At 35.7% G+C, this 24715-nt stretch overlaps 2 protein-coding genes across 2 annotated transcripts; one reads left to right on the forward strand and one right to left on the reverse strand.

The window, feature by feature from the left end:
• Window positions 1–450: 450 nt before the first annotated feature.
• On the forward strand, window positions 451–3573 carry LOC114184183 (cytochrome P450 72A68-like). Its single transcript, XM_028071454.1, has 5 exons — window positions 451–835; window positions 1618–1835; window positions 2080–2324; window positions 2538–2931; window positions 3005–3573. The coding sequence occupies exons 1-5, from the start codon at window positions 562–564 to the stop codon at window positions 3434–3436; spliced, it is 1563 nt and encodes a 520-aa protein (XP_027927255.1). The 5' UTR covers window positions 451–561; the 3' UTR covers window positions 3437–3573.
• Window positions 3574–12072: 8499 nt separating this feature from the next.
• Window positions 12073–13557, reverse strand: LOC114184604. The gene is made up of 3 exons (XM_028071922.1): window positions 13463–13557; window positions 13144–13228; window positions 12073–12810 (listed from the first exon to the last, which is right to left on the reverse strand). The coding sequence occupies exons 1-3, from the start codon at window positions 13555–13557 to the stop codon at window positions 12073–12075; spliced, it is 918 nt and encodes a 305-aa protein (XP_027927723.1).
• Between the last annotated feature and the right edge of the window lie 11158 nt (window positions 13558–24715).

The raw sequence follows: 24715 nt of genomic DNA on the forward strand, positions 1-24715 counted from the left end.
CTCAAACAAAAATTATAATTCCATTAATTCTATTTGAATTTGGTTAATAATTGAAATAATTTGAATATGTATTTAATCTTTAATCATTATCACGTGTTAGGATTTTAAAATAATTTTTTACTTTTTTATTTTATTGTTTTATAAATTTAAAACTTTTAATAATCCTTTTCAAATTCATTGTAAATTGATATTAATTTTTCTTTTAATAAATAAGTATTTAATTATATATTAATTGTTAATTATACGGAAACAAAACTAAAAAAAATCAAAATTATTATATTAAAATGATATTTTTTTATTCTACTTAAAATAACATATTACCATTTATTATTATAATCTACTATTTACCCGAGAAGTTATAATTAAAACATATCATAGTTAATTTCTTGTTTGGATAATAAGGAACAAAAAGACCAAACAAAGTTGAAATTGATAACTTGGAGAGTTGTGTGGAACAGCATAGTCTTTGCCTATTGAACTGTGTGAACACTTTTGGTTTTGCTGACTCAAATTTTATCATCTTTCTCTGTTCTCATTGTCCTTACCAAATTCAAGGAAGAAATGGAAGCAGCATGGGCCATAACTATGAGTCTCATAGTGATACTTGTTTTGATATGGGTATGGAAGATTCTTAACTGGTTATGGTTCAAACCAAAAAGACTTGAAAAACTGCTAAGAGAAGAAGGCTTTCAAGGCAATCCATACAAGCTTTTTGTTGGAGACAGCAAGGAGTTTCTCCAAATGAGAAATGAAGCCTTGTCCAAACCCATGAATCTCTCTGATGACATAGTGCCACGTGTGTCTTCCTACATTCATCATAGTGTCAACACACATGGTATTTTTCTATTCTTTTTTTGCAGTTTTCATCTATTCACCTTCTTTAAACATTTGTTTTTTTATTTTGATCATTTACACTCATGCGTCCTTTTTTTTTTTAATGTTGTACATATAGAGACTGTGTTTTATAGTCCATTATTCAGTGTATTGTGTTTGTTGGGTTTATGTTACAAGATCATTGAGGAGTTGTATATGGGGTGTTAATTTTTATTACAGAAATTTAGATAGATTAAAGTGTGGGAATAGGCTCTTTGAAAAATTTATATAGTGAAAGCTCATTTGGAGAAAAATGAGAGAAAATTTACACTGATTTGGGCTCAAGACAAACTAGAGAATTGGCACAAAACAGGGGAAAGTTCAGAAAAGAAGGTAAAACAATTGTGCACACACTTGCTAACGTAGCAGAATAAAAATCCACTAGAAACAAACCCCAGTCAGGACATAATAGATTATCGGTGTGTGCACACTAAGTAATCAATTACATCACTTTGTTTCCTTTCTTTCCAAAAGGTGCTCCTTGCATTTTCCAACATACCAGATTATGATGAATTGGGGACCACAAATGGTGAAATCTTAACTAATATATGGTGAAGGGTATTATGCTGAGATAATATTTCCAATAAACTTCAACAGAATATAGGGGTAAATACATGATATTAAGCTAATTTTTCCATCTTAATACACTTAAGAGCAAAAGGTTCCCATGGTTTCTAATTCATCTCTTATGAGAACAATCCGCTTACAAGGTAGCATGTCCTCTTAATTCCTGATGGTATGCAGGTAAGAAGTCCTTTATCTGGTTTGGTTCAACACCAAGGGTGACGATCTTAGAACCTGAGCAAATCAAAGATGTACTTAACAAGATGTCTGACTTCCCAAAGCCTAAATCAAATCCACTTGTCAAGTTACTAGCAACCGGCCTTATAGACCACGAAGGAGAAAAGTGGAGCAAGCACAGAAGGTTGATCAACCCTGCTTTCAATCTAGAAAAATTAAAGGTCAGTTGCTTGCATTTCATATGTAGATATAGACTTCTGATCTGTTTTAAAACATTTCAGAAAAGAAATAGGGAATTGGGTTTTGTATGTGCATGTGTTTGTTTTCTTCATTAACAAGGAAATGTTTACTCTCTCTAGAAATACACCACAGATTTGGCAAGCAACATATTTTCACCAAACACAGTATAATTTGATATAATAAATACTGATACTAACTCCAAGTGATATCCTTATTGCACCACAGACTATGTTACCATTATTCCTCGAAAGTTGCAACGATCTTGTTAGCAAATGGGAAGGAATGTTGTCTTCAGACGGATCATGTGAAATAGATGCATGGCCTTTCCTTCAGAATCTGGCCAGTGATGTTATCGCTCGCTCAGCATTTGGAAGTAGCTTTGAAGAAGGAAGAAGAATATTTCAACTTCAAAGAGAGCAAGCTAAACTTGCTTTGCAACTTGCATTAAAAATTCAAATCCCTGGATGGAGGTAATTAACTGGTTTGATTTGATGACTAAAGTAAGTTCATGCTTTATTAAACGAGTTTTGTTTCACTGCACTGCCCTTACTAAATATGGCATGCAGCAAACGATGAATAGGAAATAATAAATATAATAGAAATCAGAGAAATGCATTTGAGTTATGAAAAAGCACCCTCTTGATGTAAACAATTAATGGGATGGAAAAATGTATATTTTTTAGGTTTTTACCGACAAAAAGCCATAGGAGAATGAAGGAAATTGACAGACATATAAAAGCTTCGCTGAAGGATATGATTTACAGGAGGGAGAAAGCACTAAAAGCAGGTGAAGCCAGTAATAATGACCTATTGGGTATACTTTTGGAGTCGAATCAAAAGGAAATTCAAGAACATGGAAACGGAGATAATAAGAATGTTGGAATGAGTCTCGAAGATGTAATCCAGGAATGTAAGCTATTCTACTTTGCAGGGCAAGAAACGACTTCAGTTTTGCTGGTTTGGACAATGGTGTTATTGAGCAGGTACCCTAATTGGCAACAACGTGCAAGAGAGGAAGTCTTTCAAATCTTTGGCAACGAGAAGCCAGGTTTTGATGGTTTAAATCGCTTAAAGATTGTAAGTACTGTATTCTATATCTTATATTAAATTGTATGTCCTCTGTACTCACTACAAATCATTTTTGTATCAGGTGACTATGATTTTGAATGAGGTTCTTAGATTATACCCACCCGCACTTGAGTTGGCTCGAGTTGTTAAAAGAGATATGAAACTTGGAAACATAACATTACCTGCTGGAGTGGATGTTTTCCTCCCAACAGTTTTGGTTCACCATGACAATGAATTTTGGGGTGAAGATGCTAATCAGTTCAATCCAGAGAGATTTTCTGAGGGAGTTCTGAAAGCAACAAATGGTAGAGTTTCATTCTTTCCATTTGGATGGGGTCCTAGAATATGCATTGGACAAAACTTCTCTTTATTGGAAGCAAAGATGGCTTTGTCAATGATTTTACAGCATTTCTCATTTGAACTTTCTCCGGCATATGCGCATGCTCCAACTATGTCAATCACTCTTCAACCACAGTATGGTGCTCATATCATTCTCCATAAAGTAAAAATATGAGAATAGAACACATTAAAAGCTAGTAATGTAATAATAACAATATCCCTCTTAGATCCTGTCGTATGTTTAATAGTTACTTCCATTTACTTGTTGGTAACAATAACGCTTATTCTGTAATAACAAAATGACTTCTGGGATATTATCATATGTTTAATGGCTTTCCCTTGTACATGTTTGTGTGTGAGAATACCTTTTATGAATTGTTACTTTGTAATTTAACTGATAAAACACATAAAAAGGATTTCAATCTAAAATACATCCAACTACGATACTTTAAACTTAGTTGTTTTAAAAGATTGATAGTTTAAATGATCGACTCTTTGTTTAATTTTTTTCAGCATTGTTGATGAACGATCCCTTAAAAGTTTCATTCAAGAAATTCCTTTATCTGGTATTTTTAGCTTATGTTTAAATAGACAGTTTCACAAGTTTTTGGAACATTTGAATATATGGAATTTGAAGTGATCTCTTTTCAAATGGTTTCATTTTTCAAATATAAATATTATGTATAGAGAAGTAAATTCAAATGATTGAATTTTAACTTTTTTATCGAGTAAAGTATTTTAATTATCATGGACTTATTTGATTTATTTAAAATATATATATTTGTGGAGGAGATTACATTAATAGAAAAAATATTTCAACAGAAAGAAAAGACAGAAAAAGGTCTACCTCAATTTTTACATAAAAAGACTTAGGAAATTACACCACGAGGGATCTTAGGAACCCTTTTAGAAGACCAATTTCGGTTGGCCCTCCCTCTCTTTTCCATATTCTCCCCTCTATTTTCTTCATTATTATGTTATAGTGTGAAGCCTCTAGGGTCATCGTGTTATAATTTCTTAATGGAGTTGGTGATTAGATGGAATAATTTTTTTTTGTGATTTATTTTTATTTGTCTTTTATCGTTTGATTACATAAAATTAATGATTTTTACATTGTAGCATATTAACATGGTATTAAACCTACATAACATAACAATTATATGAGTCAAAATGGATTGTGAGTAAAGCTAAAAACTTTAATTATGTTATGAATTAAGTTACTCTTTATGTAAATTTGGTTAAAATACTCCGTTAATCCTTGTTTTTGTATCAAAATCTCAATTTGGTCCTCATATTTTTATTAGTCTCAATTAGGTCTACATTTTTGTAAATGAGTAATAATTAGGTCCTTTCCGTTAGTATGAAACTAACATTGTTAAGTAGGTGTCACGTGTCAACTCTTCGTTTTTTTGAATTTTTTTTGAATTTTTTTGAATTTTTTTTTAAAAAATATTTATGCCACGTGTCAATCTAATATGGTACCACGTGTCAATCTAATATAGTGACACAGGTCAAATTATTGTATGAATCTCAATTTGGTCCACATATATGTTAATTTGATTTGATTTCAGTCCCAAATTTTTTTAAAAATTTTCAATTTTATGTGCTACATATTTAGACCAAATATAATTTCTATATAGATGTTATGATGATACTTTTATTAAGTGATATTTCTATTACATATTTTTAAAAATATTTGTAACATCCCATTTAAATAATAACTTTAATTAAATGAAATGTCACACAGAATAATATAAAGAGTAAAGTCATGGAGTTTAATGTCGCTACTTACAGTTATCCAGAATAAACTAGGAAAGAAACCAAGGCACACCAAGATGCCAATAACAATACGAGAAAGAAGTTTAACAGCACTCAAAATAAATGCTCAAAGAGCGAGATAATACAAGGGCTATCGCCTTAAAAGAAAACTCGAAGATAAGCGGGATCTGACCCAAGACGAACTAAGCAGCGGAATCTCCATCACCCTGATGACCACGGGGAGTTCTCGCATCTGCTCACATCAATAAATTGATGATTATCGCAAAAGGAAAAACCACACATAGAACATATAAATAAGAAGAAAGGGTAAGCTAGAGTAAAAAGGTTTTTATCATGCGATTGAACATACAATTTAAAATTCAAGCGTACATAAATCTACCCAGACATATAATGACCGACAAACAAAACACTAAGACTCAAGACGCAATTATCTGGATACATATAATCAGTCAGATTCACTGGATGCTTGTACTTGTGGTGGCCTATACTACTCTACAGAGCCAATTGTCAATGGGTTTCACCCTACCACTCACAAGGTTACCCTTCAAACATCTAAGGCCATTATCCTGCCAAAGACTAGGGCCTCCTACTACTCTCACCATTTGGGTCAGTACGCTCTACATGAGACTAACTGACTCTTTAGAGTGTCATGGTGTAGTCCTTACTTGAATCCTTACTAAATTATATAATAAGGCACCACCACGAACCTTCGTGGAATTACGTCCTAATCATGAGGCACCACACTGAGCTCCCAATAACAGGATCATGGAATTACGTCCTGACCAATGAGGCACCACCATGAGATCTCACTTAGAGATTCATGGAATTACATCCTAAACCACACCAAAATCATGTCTCACCAACCAAGCATAAATTTATCATGCATACTAATTCCATGTCAACATTTATAACCAACCATCCATTCATGTTCCATACCATGAATACCAAACTCATCAATTTCAGCCCATAAACCATTCAATACGTGCAAAATCACTTTATTCATACTTTAACATAGTAATCCAACCAAACATGTGACCATCACTCAAGAACAGAGAAGAAAACAACACTTGAGCACATTCTCGCCCAGTTCTCGCTCAGGCTAAAAGACCTCGCTTAGTCGAGCTCCTTTCGCCTAAGCAACGACGCCAAATTTAATAATGTTGTCGTTGACGCGATCAAATTAATACTACTGAACTATAGCAACTTCAGTATTGCTAAGATAGTAGTCAAGAAAAAAGAAAGGGTAAAGTAACCCTAAGTCGTCTCCCAACGAACACGGAATTGATTTTTAACAAATTAGTTCTTATAAAACTATACAAATGAGTTAGTCAAATAAAATAAAAAATACAGGGGATTAAGATAAACAAAGATAGAAATAAAATTTAAAAGATAAAAAAAAATAAAAAAAATAGTAAAGAAAATAGATTAATTCCATTGCTTTTTCAAAATAGATTCATCATCAGTTATCTAAAGATTATTGCTCAATTAATTATTGTTGTAGATTTAAAAATTATTCAATGTAAAGTCTCAATTAATTTGTTGGCACTCTCACTTTTAACCAAAGTACAGTCTCAATTAAAAGTGAGAACTTTTAGATTATCCACAGTAAATCCAATCAAAGTACAGTCTCAATCAAATTTTATTATGCCTAATCATGTCTATTCTTTTATCTCCTCGCCAAATAAAGAGTTTAATTAATCAAAGTAAAATCTCAATTAATTTTCGTTAGAGTAAATACCTTTAATAAAAGTAAAGTCTCAATTATTGGTAAAAACTCATTTAATCACATGAAAGTTTCTAAATAAAATCAAAGTAAAGTCTCAATTAGATTTAAAAACCCTTGAACTCATATGATCAACATGCATATAGATTTAAAATCATTACTTTTTACGTGATTCAAAGATAAAAGACATAGATGAATTAAAACCTCAACAATAATAAAAAGAACAAAGAAATTAATTGATCTAACCTCAGAATCCAATTAAGAAATTACAATGGAATCAACCCAAGAAGTTTAGCAATCCATTGAATACAAAATAAAAAGAAGAATAGAGAGAAGAAAAGAGAGAAAAAGGAAACGAAATTAGGCACCCCTAAGAGTTCCAAAACTCCAAAGTCCCGTGTTTGTTTTTCTACTTCTCCCTTAGTCTCTTTATATAGGAATTGGACTGGGCTTTTCTGTTGCTAAAACCTCTCAAATATCTTTTAAAATAAAGATAAAGATAAATATTCAAAGATATTTGGAGAGATATAGACTATTTAACAAATATAGTTGGTCAATAATTTATGATATAATTAAATAAATTAATTATTTAAAGATATATGATAAATTATCACCAAATAATATTTGTATTAATTTTCTAAATAGCCCATTTTTAATTTTGTAGTCCAATTTTGCAGAACATAAAATATATCAATATTTGCAGTTAAACCCCTTTCCTTTGACCAGTCTGTGACTTTATGACCAACTTTGACTAGATTTGACAAACTTTGACCATTCAGTGTCCATTGAGAGGATGACATGTGGCAGCTCCTTCTCTCTCCCAAATTAGGGTTTTGCAAATGCTTGTAGTTGCTCCAACAGCGTACGGCGCGGTGGTCGTCTTCTCCAACGAAGGCGCGGTGGTAGAGGGCTGCTTGCACCGTGGAGATGAGGATGGTGCAGGTTCTGGCTCGGATTCAACGCTGCAGTGGTTCTGGCTCGCATTTTCCATGGTGGTGGCTGCGTCTACTGCGACGACGGTGGTGCTGCCATGGGTGCTTCCCGTTTTGCATGGAGCTCGATATCTACAGCGTTTTTCATCAATGCTTGCGTAGATCTGGTGCAAATTTAACGTGCAAGTGATTGTCGCAGTGGCTGCCAGCGAGTTGACGGCGAGAGTGGCGGCTGAGTGCTGCTGGCCATGGCTGCTAGGGTTTCTAGGAGAAGAGGCTAGGGTTGAAGATAATGACGTGGCAACCTTCCATGGACAGCTTGTTAGTGCAAGGATTGTTGCCACGTGTTAGCATATGGTTGGCCTGATTTGAAAGGTGAGGATTGCCACATGGCATGATCTGAGTGAGTTGGGTTTAAGTGGTAGGAGGGGTGTAAATAGACATATTAGGGAGTGCAAAATAGGTTTTTGGTGAGACCTATTTAAAAAGAGGGAGTGTATAAGTAATGTATGGGGTACAAAAGTGATTTTTCCAGAACTTGTTGATTTTAGCCTTATTAAAAGGTGGTTTGTAACTTCAATCAATTTATTTTCCCACCTTGAATGAGCTTAATCTTAACTTCAGCTGCATTAACAAATGTTAAAATCTCCAAAAATATTTATGCAGCTAAAAATCACTTTCTAAGACATTTTTATCATACATGCTCAAATAGCCTAATTATCATAATTATCAATTAAATCACTCTTTAAGCACATAAATTCAATTAAATACCCAAAATTAAACACTGAATGAGGGCAAAAATACGCACTCATCACTCGCCCAATTCTCATTTAGCTAAAAGGCCTCGCTTAGGCGAGAGGGTTCTCTCGCTCAGGCGAGCTCCTTTCGCCTAGGCGAGAGCTCGAAAAGAGGAACAGTGGTGCTCTCGCATTTTCTCGCTTAGGCGAGATTTCCTCGCCTGAGCGATATGGCCTCTCGCTTAATACTGGAGCTCGTTGCTTGAGCGACTGCTCGCACAAGCACTTGGGAGAGTTTCTGATACTCTCGCTTAGGCGAGACTCACTCGTTTGGGCGAGAATATCAGATTTCCTCCATTGTTCACGTAGGCAAACACACAGATTCATCTAGAGCAAAGCACAATACAAATTCATATCATGCTAAACATCATAAAATCACCAAAAACATGGAACAAAGTTGAAAAACATACAATATACATTAAAAGTGTGAAACCCTAGCTTCCCTTACCTTTTTGGTAGAGCTGAACTTGAGGGGACTTTAGACACGATAGTAGAGGCACCTCAACTCCAAGAATGAACTCAAGCACGAACATAGGAGCAAGAATGAGCCTATAAGAATGGCTCGAAACTGAAACCGAAAACCAGGAATGGAAAAGAAGAGAAGAGTGGAGTCTAACTTACCCAAAGGAAGTGTTCAATGAAGAGGACAAGGGAGAGCTCACTCAAACCCTAGCAAAGCTTTTGTTGAGAGAAAGGAAGAGAGTAAGGTGGTTGTTTTTTCAAGTGATTGTAGAATGAGAGTGTTGGGTTGCTTTAGAGGCTTTGGGCACCCTATAGGCCAACCTTAGGCCCATCTGGTTAGGATAGGCCCTTAAAAATTAGGGCAAAAAAATAAAGTAGGCCTTATATTCTCCCCAACAACAAAAATTTTTGACCTCGAAAATGAAGACTTACCAAGAGAACAGATGCGAATGTGACTTCCTCATATTCTCCTCTAACTCCCAAGTAGAGTCACCTGTCCTCCGATCCCAAATGACTTTGACAAGACTGACTGATTTTCCCCTACGTTCCTCAACTCGGCTATCCTCCAAAGCAACATGTCCATCGTGAGATCCTCCCTGATTTGTACATCTTCGGCTTCCAACACTTGAGACGGATCAAATACATACTTCCTCAACTATGACACATGGAATACTAGATGAAGATTTTCTAACTAAGGAGGCAAAGCAATCTCATAAGCCACAGGCCCAATCATCCTCGAGATTTGATAATGGCCAAGGAACTTAGGCGAGAGCTTCCTCGAGCGAAGAGCCCTTCCCACACCAATGGTTCGGGTCACCCTCAAGAACACATGATCTCCAACTGCAAATTCCAAGGGTTTTCTTCTTCGGTCTGCATAAGCCTTCTGTCTACTCTGAGAAGCCTGCATCCTATCTCTCACCATTCTCACTTTCTTTGTAGTTTGTTCCAGTAACTCTGGTCCAACTAGCATTGCTTCTCCATCTTGATACCAACACAGAGGAGTCCTACACTTCTTGCCATAAAGAGCTTCATATGGCGCCATGCCGATGCTTGCATGAAAACTATTGTTGTAGGTAAATTCTTCAAGGGCAAAATTTCATCCCAAGCATCCAAATGATCCAGCACGCATGTCCTGAATAGATCCTCAAGCGACTAAATCGTTCTCTCTGACTGGCCATCAGTCTAGGGATGATAAGCTGAACTCATAGTCAACTTGCTACCCAAAGCACTTTGTAGCGTCAGCCAAAATCATGAAGTGAACCGCGAATCTCTATCTGAGACTATGATCGACGGTACTCCATGTAACCTCACAATCTCCTTAATGTATAATTGAGCCAACTTGGCCATGGACATCCTTAAATTCATTGCCAAGAGATGAGCACGCTTGGTCAATCGGTCCACTACAACCCAAATCGCATCATGGCCTCTAAAGGTTTGTGGCAAATGGGTCACAAAGTCCATAGCTATGCTATCCTATTTCCATATTGGTATGTCCAAGGGCTGCAGAATTCCACCAGATCTCTGATGCTCAACTTTTGCCTTTTGACAAGTCAAACAAGTAGATACAAATTGTGCCATATCCTTCTTCATACCTTGTCACCAGAAGGTCTCCTTGAGATTTTGGTACATCTTAGTCATGCCAGGATGCAAGCTAGGACGACTCTTATGCCCTCCCTCAAGGATTAACCTTTTCACCTCAGTATCATCGGGTACACAAACCCTACCCTAGAATCTCAGTACACCATCACTACCCAAGGCAAAATCCTTCACTTCATCTGATCCAAGTTGTTCTCTCACTCTTGCCAGACTAGCATCTACTAACTGCCTTTCTGTGACTAAGTTCAAGAAGTCACTAGATATAGTCAGAGTACTACATCTAACGAACTCATATTCTAATTCAACTTGCAGCTTCATGTCTCTGAATTTCTCTAGTAGCTCTACCTCCTTGATCATAAGGTGTGCAGTATGCACTATCTTCCTACTCAAAGCATTTGCGACCACATTCCCCTTCCCCGAGTGGTATAAGAGTTCAAAATCATAGTTCTTCAAGAATTCCATCCACCTCCTTTGTCTCATGTTCAGCTCCTTGTGATCAAACAAGTATTTGAGGCTCTTTTGATCACTGAATACACGAAACTGAGCACCATACAGATAGTGCCTCCAAATCTTTAAGGCAAACATTATAGCTGCCAACTCTAGGTTATGAGTAGGGTAGTTTCTCTCATGCACCTTAAGTTGCCTTGAAGCATACGCCACCACCTTCTTCTCTTGCATCAACACACAACCCAGCCCTAGATGAGAGGCATCACAGTAAACCTCAAAGGGTTTACCAACATCAGGGGTCACAAGTATTTAAGCACTCGTCAACCTTCGCTTAAGCTCTTGAAAGCTTTCCTCACACTTATCCGTCCAAATAAAAGGTTGGTCCTTCCGGGTAAGCTGTGTTAGAGGCGCCACTATCTTGAAGCATCCGTCTATGAATCTCCTATAGTAGCTCATCAAACCCACAAAGCTTCTGATCTTTATTGCCGACTTGGGACTCTCCCATTTTACCATTGCCTTAACCTTTGGTGGATCCACTACTATACCCTGTTCACATATCACATGTCCCAAGAATTGCACTTCATCCATCCAGAATTCACACTTGGACAATTTAGCATACAACTGCTTCTCTCTCAAAATACCAAGCACCAGTCTCAGGTGCTCGACGTGTTCCTCATGAGTCCTGGAATATATGAGTATGTCGTCTATGAAAACTACAAAAAATTTATCTAAGAATGGCCTAAAGATCCTGTTCATGTAGTCTATAAACACAACTGAAACATTGGTCACACCAAAAGGCATAACCACATACTCGTAATGTCCATATCGGGATCTAAAGGCTGTCTTTTGTACATCATTCGCCTTCACCAAGATCTGGTGGTACCTCGACCGTAAATCAATCTTTGAGAACATCGACGCCTCATGCAACTGATCCATCAAGTCGTTTATTCTCGGGAAGGGATACTTATTCTTGATTGTCATCTTATTTAACTGTCTATAGTCCACACACAGACGTGAACTCCCATCCTTCTTCTTCACCAACAACATTGGTGCTCCTCAAGGCGGAAGTACTGGGTCATATGAATTGTTTCCCCAATAGCTCCTCTATCTGATTCTTGAGTTCTACCAACTCTGTCGGAGCCACACGATATGGAGTCATCGACACTAGATCGGTTACTGGTACCAGATCAATAGAGAACTCAACTTCTCTACTGGGAGGCAATCCTGGTACTTCCTCCAAGAACACATCCTCAAACTCGTACACTAGCGGTATAACAAACTTCCCTTCCTTTTTCTCCACCTCTAGATGAGTGAAAATTATGAAGCATTGTGCGCCATCTTGTATCTCCTTCATGACCCCTTGAGACGATACCAACTCAAGCTCCTTTGAGTTGGGAAAAAATAGCCTTTTCTCTCGGTAATCTATAAGAATGTAATTGGCAAAGAGCAAATCCATCCCGAAGATCACCTCCAACTCTTGTAGAGGTAGACATATTAGATTTACTTTGTATACGCATCCCTCTACCTCCACTGGACATCTAGCACACAAGGACAATGTCCTGACCATACTCGACGCCCGTGTAGATACCACAAGATCACATTGCAGCTCAAACACCGACAGACCTAACTTCTTCACACAAGCTTCTGACACAAATGAGTGTGTCGCTCCAAAGTCATACAACACACAATAATTCACTCCAGCTATCACACAAAGACCTATAACAAGGTTACCTGAACTAGCTGCCTCAACTCCAATCATGGCGTATACTCGGCCTACTGCCTGAGCCCTGTTGCCTCTATTCCTCTGTTGGTTCTGAGCCGAAGTTTAAACTAAGGCATGTGTCATCGCCCTAGCAAGAGTGGGGCAGTCCTTGCCAAAGTGGCCTTCCTTGCCATAATTATTACACCTCCCGAAGCCTTCTAGTTGAGGGCAAACACTCCTCAGATGAGGACCTCCACACTAGAAGCATTGTACTCTGTTCTACTGTGAAGGAAAACCCCTAGGCCCCTAAGATTGAGGCTAAGGCCTATCATACGGTTTCCTCCTCTCTTCATGCATTGGTTTGGACCTTGACGGTCCAGCGATCCTCTAGTGCTGTAGGCATTGAACTTCCACCTCAACTTTCATCTTCTCTACAACTCTGACCTTCTCCACCAAGGCTGCGAAATCCTTGATGGACAGTGTGGCAACCATCAAACAGATGTCTTCCTTTAGACCATTCTCAAACTTTCTGCAATGCCACTCATCGTCAAGTGGCATGGTATAGAAACGACTGAGGTGTTTAAACCTCGTTGCATACTTTACTACTGACTTGCTTTCCTGAGTCAACTGGAGGAACTCCACCTCCTTAGCGTATCAGACGCTGTCTGGAAAATATTTAGAGAGGAACTTTCCTCTAAAGGCCTTCCACGTGACTGGCTCCTCCCTCTCTTCCATGATGGATTTCATGTTGATCCATCAATACTCTGTGTCACTGGTGAGCATGTACACCGCAAATGCCAGCTTGTTCTCTAGTGACACATCTTCGCATCGAAGATTCTCTCCATATCCTTCAGCCATTGATTTGTGACATCAGGACTGGTCTTGCTGTTAAACTTCACCGGGTGGTGCTTCAGAAAGTCCTCCAAACTCCACTCCCGGACTGGAGGTCTAGGCTTAGGGCCGTAGACAGGGGCAACTGTCCTGTTCTCTTCTAGCTGTCGGAGGGCCTCTATGTGCTGCCTATAGGCATCCTCTGCAGCCACTCTTGTAGCCTACATCTACTGCATCACCAATTGTTGCTGCTCCAATGATGTTGCATGGCACTGCATCGACGCCTCATGTTGTTGCATCATCGCATTACTCTAATGAGTCATGGCTGCCACCATAGCTTATATCGCCCTTGCGATATATGGTATATCACCCTAAGAAGATTGAGGATTTCTACGAGGAGGTGCCATATCACTAGGCACACAAGAAAACCATTAGTTAGACTTCATCAAACAAGAAACTCAGCTAATGACAGTAGGAAGACACAACAAAAGCTAAGCAGACACACAAGTCCACAAACTCTAAGGAATGACCGCTTTGATACCATAAATGTAACATCCCATTTAAATAATAACCTTAATTAAATGAAACGTCACATATAATAATATAAAGAGAAAAGTCATGGAGTTTAATGTCATTCCTTACAATTATCCAGAATAAACTAGGAAAGAAATCAAGGCACACCACGATGGCAATAACAATATAAAAAAGAAGTTTAATACCATTCAAAATAAATGCTCAAAGAGAAAGATAATAAAAGGGCTACCGCCCTAAAAGAAAACTTGAAGATAAGCGGGATCTGACCCTAGACGAACTAAGCAGCGAAATCTCCATCACCTTGATGACCATGAGAGGTTCTCGCATCTGCTCACATCAATAAATTGATGATCATCGCAAAACGAAAAAACCACACATATAACATATAAACAAGAAGAAAGGGTAAGCTAGAGTAAAAAGGTTTTTATCATGCGATTGAATATACAATTAAAAAGTCAAGCGTACATAAATCCACCCAGGCATATAATGACCGACAAGCAAAACACTAAGACTCAAGACACAATTATCCGGATACATGTAATCAGTTGGATTCACTAGATGTTTGGACTTGTGGTGGCCTCTACTGCTCTACAGAGCCAATTGCCAATGGGTTTCACCCTACCACTCACAAGGTTAGCCTTCAAACTTCTAAGGCCATTATCCTGCCAAAGTCTAGGGCCTCATTCTACTCTCACCACTTGAGTCAGTACGCTCTACGTGAGACTAACTGACTCTTTAAAGTGTCATGATGCAGTCCTTACTTGAATCCTTTCTAAATTATATAATGAGGCATCACCACGAACTTTTATGGAATTACGTCTTAATCATGAGGCACCACCATGAGCTCCCACTAACAAGGGCCATGGAATTACGTCCTGGCCAATGAGGCACCACCACGAAACCATCGTGTAATTACGTTCTGACCAATGAGGCACCACCATGAGATCTCACCTAGAGATTCATGGAATTACGTCATAAACCACACAAAAATCATGTCTCACCAACCAAGCATAAATTTATCATGCATACCAATTCCATGTCAACATTTATAATCAACCATCCATTCATGTTCCATACCATTATCATACCAAACTCATCAATTTCAGCCCAACAACCATTCAATACATGCAAAATCACTCTATTCATACTTTAACATAGTAATCCAACCAAACATGTGACCATCACTCAAGAACAGAGAAGAAAACAGCACCTGATCACATTCTCGCCTAATTCTCGCTCAGGCTAAAAGGCCTCGCGTAGGCGAGAGGGTTCTCTCGCTCAAGTGAGCTCCTTTCGCCTAGGAGAGAGCTCGAAAAGAGGAATAGTGGTCCTCTCGTATTTTCTTGCTCAAGCAAGACCTTCTCGCCTGAGCGAGATGGCTTCTCGCTCAAAACTGGAGCTCGTCGCCTGAGCGACAGCTTGCGCAAGCACTTGGGAGAGCTTCTGATACTCTCGCTTAGGCGAGACTCACTCGCTTAGGCGTGAATATCAGATTTCCTCCACTGTTGACGCATGTCAACATACAGATTCATCCAGAGGAAAGCACAGTACCGATTCATATCATGCTAAACATCAGAAAATTACCAAAAATACAAAACAGAGTTGAAAAACATACAATATACATTAAAAATGTGAAACCCTAGCTTCCCTTACCTTTTTGGAAGAGCTGAACTTGAGGGGGGACTTAGACACGATAGTAGAGGCACCTCAGCTCCGAGAACAAACTCAACTACTGTAGAGCACGAACATAGGAGCAAGAATGGCCCGAAACTAAAACTGAACAACAGGAACGGAAAAGAAGAAAAGAGTGTAGTCTAACTTACCCAAAGGAAGCATTCAACGAAGAGGATAAGGGAGAAATCACTCAAACCCTAGCAGAGCTTTTGTTAAGAGAAAAGAAGAGAGTAAGGTGAATGTTTTTGCAAGTGATTGCAGAATGAGAGTGATAGGCTTCTTTAGGGGCTTTGGACACCCTATGGGCCAGCGTTAGGCCCATTTGGTTAGGATAGGCCTTTAAAAATTAGTGTAGAAAAATAAATCGGGCCTTACAATATTAATTTTATTTAAATTTATATTTTACATTAAACTTAATTTAAATTTTATTTTAAAATTATAAATATATAGATTGATAAATTTATATTCGAAATATTTGTATAACATTATATATCAACAGTTTCTATACAAATCTTAGAGTTGACTTAAAAATAACAATTTTATAAATTCAAATGTCAAATTTTGAAACAGTTTTATAAAAAATTAATAAATATATTTAAAATTTTAATATTAAATAAACTTAATTTTATTAAAATTTGGTCTAAAATTGGAGTGCATGAAATTAAAAATTTTTAAAAAAATTTGGGACTAAGATCAAATGAAATTAACAAATATGAGGACCAAATTAAGATTCATATAATAACTTGACACGTGTCACCATATTAGATTGACATGTCGCACATTATAGACGTGACACATGTCATAAATATTTTTTAAACAAAATTTTTAAAAAAAATTAAAAATTAAAAAAAAATTAAAAAATCAAATAAACGAGCAGACACGTGGCACCTACTTAATGGTGTTAGTTCCCTACTAACGAAAAGGACCTACTTGTTACTCCTTTATAAAAATGTGGACCTAATTGAGACTAATAAAAATATGAAGACCAAATTGAGATTTTAGTACAAAAACGAAGACCACAGAGTATTTTAACCTAAATATTTGTATTAACTATTTGATTTGTATCCTTTATGGGTTATATGTTACATCTATAAATAGGACTTTTCCTATTAGTAATAAGTAGGGGATGTCAAAAAAATTTGTACCCGTGAGTATCCGTGGATAAAACCCAAAACGTGTAGGAAATAAATATTGAAAATGAATACCTGCGGGTAACGGGTACAAATATTTTTAATACTCGCATGTTAACGGGGCTGATACGGGTATCATAGTATCCGTACTTGTGGATACTTGTAACCACTATACTCTAATTTAAATTAAAAAAATAAAAAACATGATTAAAATATTAACATATTAATTTTGAATGAGTTATTTTTTTTATCAATTAGTTTTAAAAAATTTTCATTTCTTTGTAAATTGTTATTCAACACTATTTAAATGGGTTATTTGGACTTTGTTTAAAATTTATGATTGTTATGTATTGTATTTTATTTGAATTTATGATTAAAATATGTTGCTAAATATTTATTTTTATTTTTTTGTAAATACTCATGGGTCCTCATGGATATTCGTGGATATTAAAAAATTATGCGAGTACCCGCATAACAGATGCCAAGCAGATATGAGTACGGGTACGAGGCAAATATTTATCTAGCGGTAGCATACGGGAGATCTACTACCCATACCCTACTCGCCCCGTTGACATCCCTAATAATAAGACACATAGAAAATTTGTTCGCCATTCTCTCATTCTCTATTTTTCCTTCTATTTTTCTCTATATTATTAGCTTTATTTTATAACACATTATCAACATGATGCTCCAACCAACTAAACGCTTGTGGAAGCATTTTTTCTCTCTAACGACAATGCTCTACGTGTCTCAATCTAGGCTCTTTCTAATCATTTCCTCATTTATAATTTTATCTTATATTCTTATTCTTGTGATAAGAATTATTTGACTTTATCAATTTTTATCTTCGTCTTATTATTATTATTATTTTTTTATTAAGATGGTGATTACTATTAATATTATTATTATTATTTTATGTGTTAATTCCAAACACGTCAAACGTTGCAAAATTTGAATTTGTGATCCTTGATATTTGTTCTTGCGGAAACAATAACAAAATGTTAAGGAGCACAAATCACATCTAACCTCAATCACTGACTTCTCGGACTGGTTGTTCCTTGGCTTGGATGTGCCTTCTCCTAATGTTGGCGGTCTGGACCCTTAAGGGGTTACCTGCGAAAAGGGCTCTGACGATCAAGTCAGCAAAGGCTCACAATAATCAAATCTCATATTAGTGAATTAATGAAAGCGTACCTCTTAATTGTTGGGGTTCACGTGTATTTATAGAGTCATTAATTATGTCTGTCCCTTCTTAGGGGTTGGGCCCCTTCGTTGCATTGGGACAATATTCAGGTTCTGGATGGGCCTGAGCCAAGCCCAAGTCCTATGTTAGCGAGTTGACACTGGAGGCCTTGCTGCAATTTTTCTAAGTTTGGGATTAACGGTTCTTTCTTATGCGCTATTCTTTGGTGTAGGCGGCCCGAGCTGCCATGTGTGTTGTCTTGTTTAGTTGACCGTCTTTTTATAATTGAGCTAGACATAGGCGGTTTAGGCCAAGTAGTTACCCAGGATCGCCTAGGTCTAGTACAATATTCTAAGGAAGAATTACTTATATTGGATATTATATGTTGAAACACATTTAGATGCAATGGATCTTGGTGATACCATTAAAGAAAGAAACAAAGCATTAGAGCAACTAATTTGCTTTTGCAACAACAATATTGTGAAAAGAGATTTCACAAATATTCTAAATTTATTTCATGGCTTTGAATGACTGCGAAAAATCATGAGATCCGCCCAATTGGTTATGCTTCATTCTCAAGTGAATGGAACAATATTTCTGATTAATATTTTCATGGTCATAATCGTGGCCTTGGTTGTGGTTGTGGTCAAGGGATCATGATTGTGGACATGGTCATAAAGAAAATTTCAAAAAGACATTTTATCAGTAGAAATTGAACAATAGTGTGAAAATAATGGCAAATAAGATGAGAATATAAGTTATTATTACGGTGGTAAAGATCATTTGAGTTGTACTTGTTGTACACCAAAGCATCTTAAAAAATAATGAGAAGAACATAGAAACACACTTTGCTTATGAAGATGGTGATTTTGATTATGGCCATATGGATGCTACTCCTCTTGATATTGTTATTTTCTTTGCTAAACCAAATGGAAGCATTGATCACCTCATTAGTGATAAGAGTGTTAAAAAATAAGATTTTCTCATATTGATATTTATGTTTATATGAAGAATGAATGTTAGCACTAACACCAATGATGAGGGTATGTATCTTATTGATAGTGCACCAACTCGTACAATTCTCAAGAGTAATAAATTTGTCTCTTGTTTGGTAATGCGAGACATCAATGTTAGTATTATTTATAGTACTACAAATACATTTGAAGGCTCCGGAAGAGCTATTATACTTCTACCACGAAGTTTCAAGGATATTTGTCTAAATGGATATCACATCAAGACAAACAATGAAAAAATATAAAATATCTTTATATCTCTATGATTGAGTTGAAAAAAAAGTGTATTGGAGTTTACGAATCAAAATGAATGTCTTATGGTTTGTACTACACATATATTAGTACAATTGAAATGCATAGAAGTTTACGAATCAAAATGAATGTCTTGTTTGGCATGATTAGTTGGATGATTTGTACTACCCATATATTAGTACAATTAAAATGCATATCATGGTAAACTAGAAGTTTACGAATCAAAATGAATTCCTTGTTTGACATGATCAATTGGGTCATCCTGGATCTATTATGATGCGAAAAAAAGGTTGAAAAATTCATGTGGACACCCACTTAAGATTAAAAAAACATCTTCAAACCAATGAGTTCTCATGTACTATATGTTAACAAAGGAAAATTAATAATAAGACCAACACCAGAAAAATTAGAAATGAGTCAATCTCATTTTCAGAATGGATACAAGGTGATATTTGTGGTCCAATAAACCCACCATGTTGATCATTTAGATATTTCAGGGTTTTAATTGATGCATCAACTAGATGGTCACATATTTGTTTATTATCAACTCACAATCAGGCATTTGCAAAGTTATTAGCACAGTTAAAAACTCACTTCCTAGATTATCTGATTAAGAAAATATGTTTTGATAATATTGGTGAAATTACATCTCATGCTTTTCATGAGTATTGTATATCAATTGAAATTGAAGTTGAACATCCAATGACACATGTTCATACTCAAAATATACTTGCGCAATCATTACTAAAACGTCTAAAATTGGTTGCAAGGTCATTACTTATGTGAGCTAATCTTCCAATGGATACTTGGTGATATGAAATTTTGCAAGTTACATTATTGATTCGCATCAAGCCAACAAGTTATCACACATACGCTATTATGCAATTGGTTTTTGGTCAGTAACCTAATCTTTCTCATGTAAGAATTTGTTGGTGTGATGTATGCGTTCCAATTTCCCCACGAAAAGGGACTATGATGGGTCCACAAAGACGATAGAGAATATATGTTGGATATGATTCTCCCTAAATAATAAAATATCTTGAACTACCAACAGGAGACTTATTTATAGTTCGACTTTTCGATTGTCACTTTGATGAATAAGTTTTTCCAACATTAGGGGAAGAAAGAAAACAATTGAAAAAGGATATTGGTTGGAATGAATTATAATTATCTTATCTTGATCCTCGTATAAAAGAATGTGAATTGGAAGTTCAAAAGATAATTCATTTACAAAATTAGTCAATCAATTATTAGATGTTCTTATTGACAAAAAAGGGTAATCAAATCATATATACCAGTTGTTAATGCTGCGAATATATTTGACATTAATTTATAACACGCTTGAAGCGTGGTAGATCTATTGGTTCCAAAGATACGCTTGAAGTGTGGTAAGCCTATTGGCTCCAAAGATAAAAACTCTCGAATGAGAAAATAAGCTAAAATGAAAGATGACCTAATCGGAAAGGTGAAAATCTCAAAAGATTCATTTGACATAATTAATGATTCAATTCCAGAAGAACCTCAAGTACCTCAAATTTTAGTAAAAGATGAGATCTCAATAAATTATGTCATGAATCATATAATATGGAACCAAAATGAAGTCAACATTGACGAAACTTTTACATATAATATAGCGATGAATGTTATGAATGACAATGAGGATCAATAAGCAATGATCATTGAAGATTGTCAACAAAGAAATGATTGACCAAAATAAAAATATGCAAAGAAGCATAATTATATTTGCTTGCTAAACAAAAGGTTTTTGGACCTATAGTTCGCACACCTAAAGGAGTGAAACCGGTTGTGTACATATGAATTTTTGCGCAAAAAAAAAAAGAATGATGAAATTGTTAGATATAAAGCATAGTTGATTGCTCAAGGTTTTTCACAAAACCAAGTATTTATTTATGAAAAGACATATTCACTAGTATTGGATGCAACGACATTAAAATATTTGATTATCCTAGTTGCACAACAAGGTATGCATTTACATCTAATGGATGATGTTACAACCTACATGAAAATCCCTAAAGGATTTAATTTGCCCAATAAGGAAAAATCTAAAGAGGGTTATTGTTAGTGAAAAGATACTTAACACTCACAAGAACACAAAAGATACTCAAACAAACTGGTTAGTCCACATTTTTATAAAAGTCAATATTTGAGAATTGATAATTGAAAAACATAAAGACAAGGAGACATAAAAATCACAAGAAGAAAAGAAAAATGCAAAACATAAACATAAGCACACTAACCAAACAACAATTCCAATATGCAGAATGATTAAAAAATATTTTCCAAGTAACCTTACTCAGATCCCTCTTGTTGTAAGATCACCTAATACTCTCAAAAGGTGATGAATACTACTTTCCCCGTTCTTTAAGGTAAAAACACTCAAATTCCTCTTGTTGTGCCTATCTAAGCCTGACACATCTTAACCAATCCCTTGGCCTAAGCATGCATCAAGACTTGCATTAAGAACTAGAACAATGTGGGCTAAACACACAATCCCATCCCTGGCGACTTGCCATATTTGATTTAATTTGGTTAGTTCGGTTGTTGAAATCACATTCCTAGGACCTTCCAACAACTACATCATGCAATAAGGCGTACCCTGAGAAAAGCATTAACCACAAACCAAATTAATGGAAAGCATAAATATCAACAAATAAACTGCATAAAAGAAAGCACAAGAAAAAGAAATAAACAACAATAATGCTAAAATCACCTTGTGTTGTAACACAAGTCCCCGGCAACGGTGCCAAAAACTTGTTAGTGAAAAATGAACACGGCAAGTGCATTGGTCGCACATAGCAAGTAATAAGTATTTTATCGTTTTCTCCCAAGGGACTTGTGCAATGCATGACAACTCTCGCAATTCACGACTCAATTAGACACAAAGTTCACACAAACACAATGGAAACTCTTTTTTGTATTTTTATCAAACAGTTGGTGTGCAATAAGAAATTAACATAGTGTATTTACAATTTGTTAAGATTAGACTTCAACCATTTCATTCTCATGCATTCTAAATTATCCCAATTCCATATTCATGTTAAAATCAATTCACAAGAATACTCAAATCTTATTCCTAGAGCCTTTGAGCGTATGATCACTCATCAAATTTCAATTCCTTGAATCCTCAACAAGTGAAATCATGCATTAGTTTCAAGAATCTAAGATTATTAATGAACTAAGTTCTATTCCTATATACAAGAATCCATTAGGTATTTAATTTCAAATCTAGATTCTAAAGATGTTTCCCAACACCTTAAGAATCACAAATCAAGCATGGGAACAATTCACATCAAGCATTAAGCATGGAAATCAAATACTAACATGAATTGGAAAAGCATATAAATTAAAAACACAATTTTACACAAGAATTTAATGATTTACATCTAATCTCAACAAATAGAAATTGCTCTCCATGGTGGAGAACTTAGGGTTTTAGAAAATTGAAGAATAGTGAAGAAATTAAAACCATATAGTAGAAAGAATCCCTCTCCCAAGGTTCTTGAATACTGCTCCATGCTCCAATTGCGCTTCCCATGTGCATCTCCACCTCCAATTTTGTAGCCCATCATCTTCTCCAACCCAAAAGGGATAAAACCTCCATGGATGAAGAAGGAAACCCAAGGTGTTTCTCTTCGTGCAAAATGAGAAATCCTTTAATACTCTCGTAGAAACATGATTAAATAACCCTATTCACGTATTGGGATTGATATTCTCGCCCAACGAGGCCTAAAATCGATGTTCTCAGATATGTAACTTGCTGGGCGAGCCATATTTTGCCCAGCGACTCAAATACTGTAGATCTAGACTGTCATTTTTGCCCAGCGAGTCAGCCTGCGCCCAAAGGTCATTTTTTGGCCTTCCCGCGGTAGTCCAAGGCAGTATATACCTATAGGTGAGTCATTTCTCCATCTTTGCAGTGTTGGGCTTGATTTCGCCCCAACATGGATATTTGTCCAAAAATCAATCTTTTTTGTCCAATCATGCTTCCTTGAGTTCCAACTTGTTTTCCTCCACCATAATTGCTCCCTATTGACTTATTTCACACACTCATAATAGAGATTAAAAGTTAAAACAAAAATAAAACAACTAAAATACAAAACAATACAAAAACAACATGAACTTGAGGATTAAACAAGATAAAAACTATGAAGAAGTTGATTTTATTCACGAAACTTAGCACCATTAAAAGGTAGAAAATAATGTAATCAGTTATTCAATAAAATTGAACAAGTCTTTTTATTGATTAAAGCAATCAGGACGTGTGTGGTATAATTGTCTTATTGAGTACTTGTTAAAGGAATGGTATAAAAATGACCATATTTGTCCTTGTATTAATATGAAAAGATCCGAAAATGAATGTCATAATTGTTGTTTATGTAGATGACATAAATTCGTTGGAACGCATAATGAGCTCATAAATGTAATTGATTATTTAAAGAAAGAATTTGAGATGAATGATCTTGGAAGGACAAAGTTTTGTTTGAGATTATAAATTAAGTATTTAAACAAAGGTGTTTGTATACATCAAGAAGCTTATATCATGAAAGTGCTTAAAAGGTTCTATATGGACAAATCATATTCATTATGCACTCCAATGGTGGTGAGGTCGTTAGATTTTAATAAAGTCCCTTTTTAGACCTCAAGAAAAAGATGAAGAACTTCTTAGTCATGAAATACCATATCTTAGTACTATAGGATCACTAATGTATCTTGCTAGTTATACTCGACCTGATACAACATTTGTTGTAAATTTATGAGCAATATATAGTTATTCACTTACGAGAAGACATTGGATTGGAGTAAAACATATACTTTTTTACCTTAAGGGTACAATTAGTGAATATGAACTTATTTTATCCGAATGATTCAAAATAAGATCTAATGGATTATGCAGATGTATGGTATTTATCATATCCTCACAATGTCGCAATGGTTGATCATAAACAGGATATTTGTTCACATGTGGTAGCACAATGATTTTATGGCGGTCTATGAAACAAACCATAACAACAACATTGTCTAATCATATAAAAATTATATTATTACATGAGGTAAGTTGTGTACGTATTTGGTTAAGGTCTATAATTTAACATGTGAAAGAAACTTGTGACTATCCCCAACAAAGATGGAATCATCAACCATATATGAAGACAATAGTGTATTGCTCAATTGCCAAGAAGAAATTTTGAGCAAATGATTCTCAACTTTGGACTTTCTCATCTTAATGATGTAAGTTTACATGAGGGGGAGAAATAGAATATGTGATGAACAATATTGTATTAAAGAATACAAAATGTTGTACTCTTTTCCCTAGTAAAGTTTTAACGAGACACATTCTCTTATCAATGGACACCCAAGGAGGAGGGTTATGAATTAAT

Source organism: Vigna unguiculata, chromosome 5 (genome assembly GCF_004118075.2).
Source record: "Vigna unguiculata cultivar IT97K-499-35 chromosome 5, ASM411807v1, whole genome shotgun sequence".
Lineage (NCBI taxonomy): Eukaryota > Viridiplantae > Streptophyta > Magnoliopsida > Fabales > Fabaceae > Vigna > Vigna unguiculata.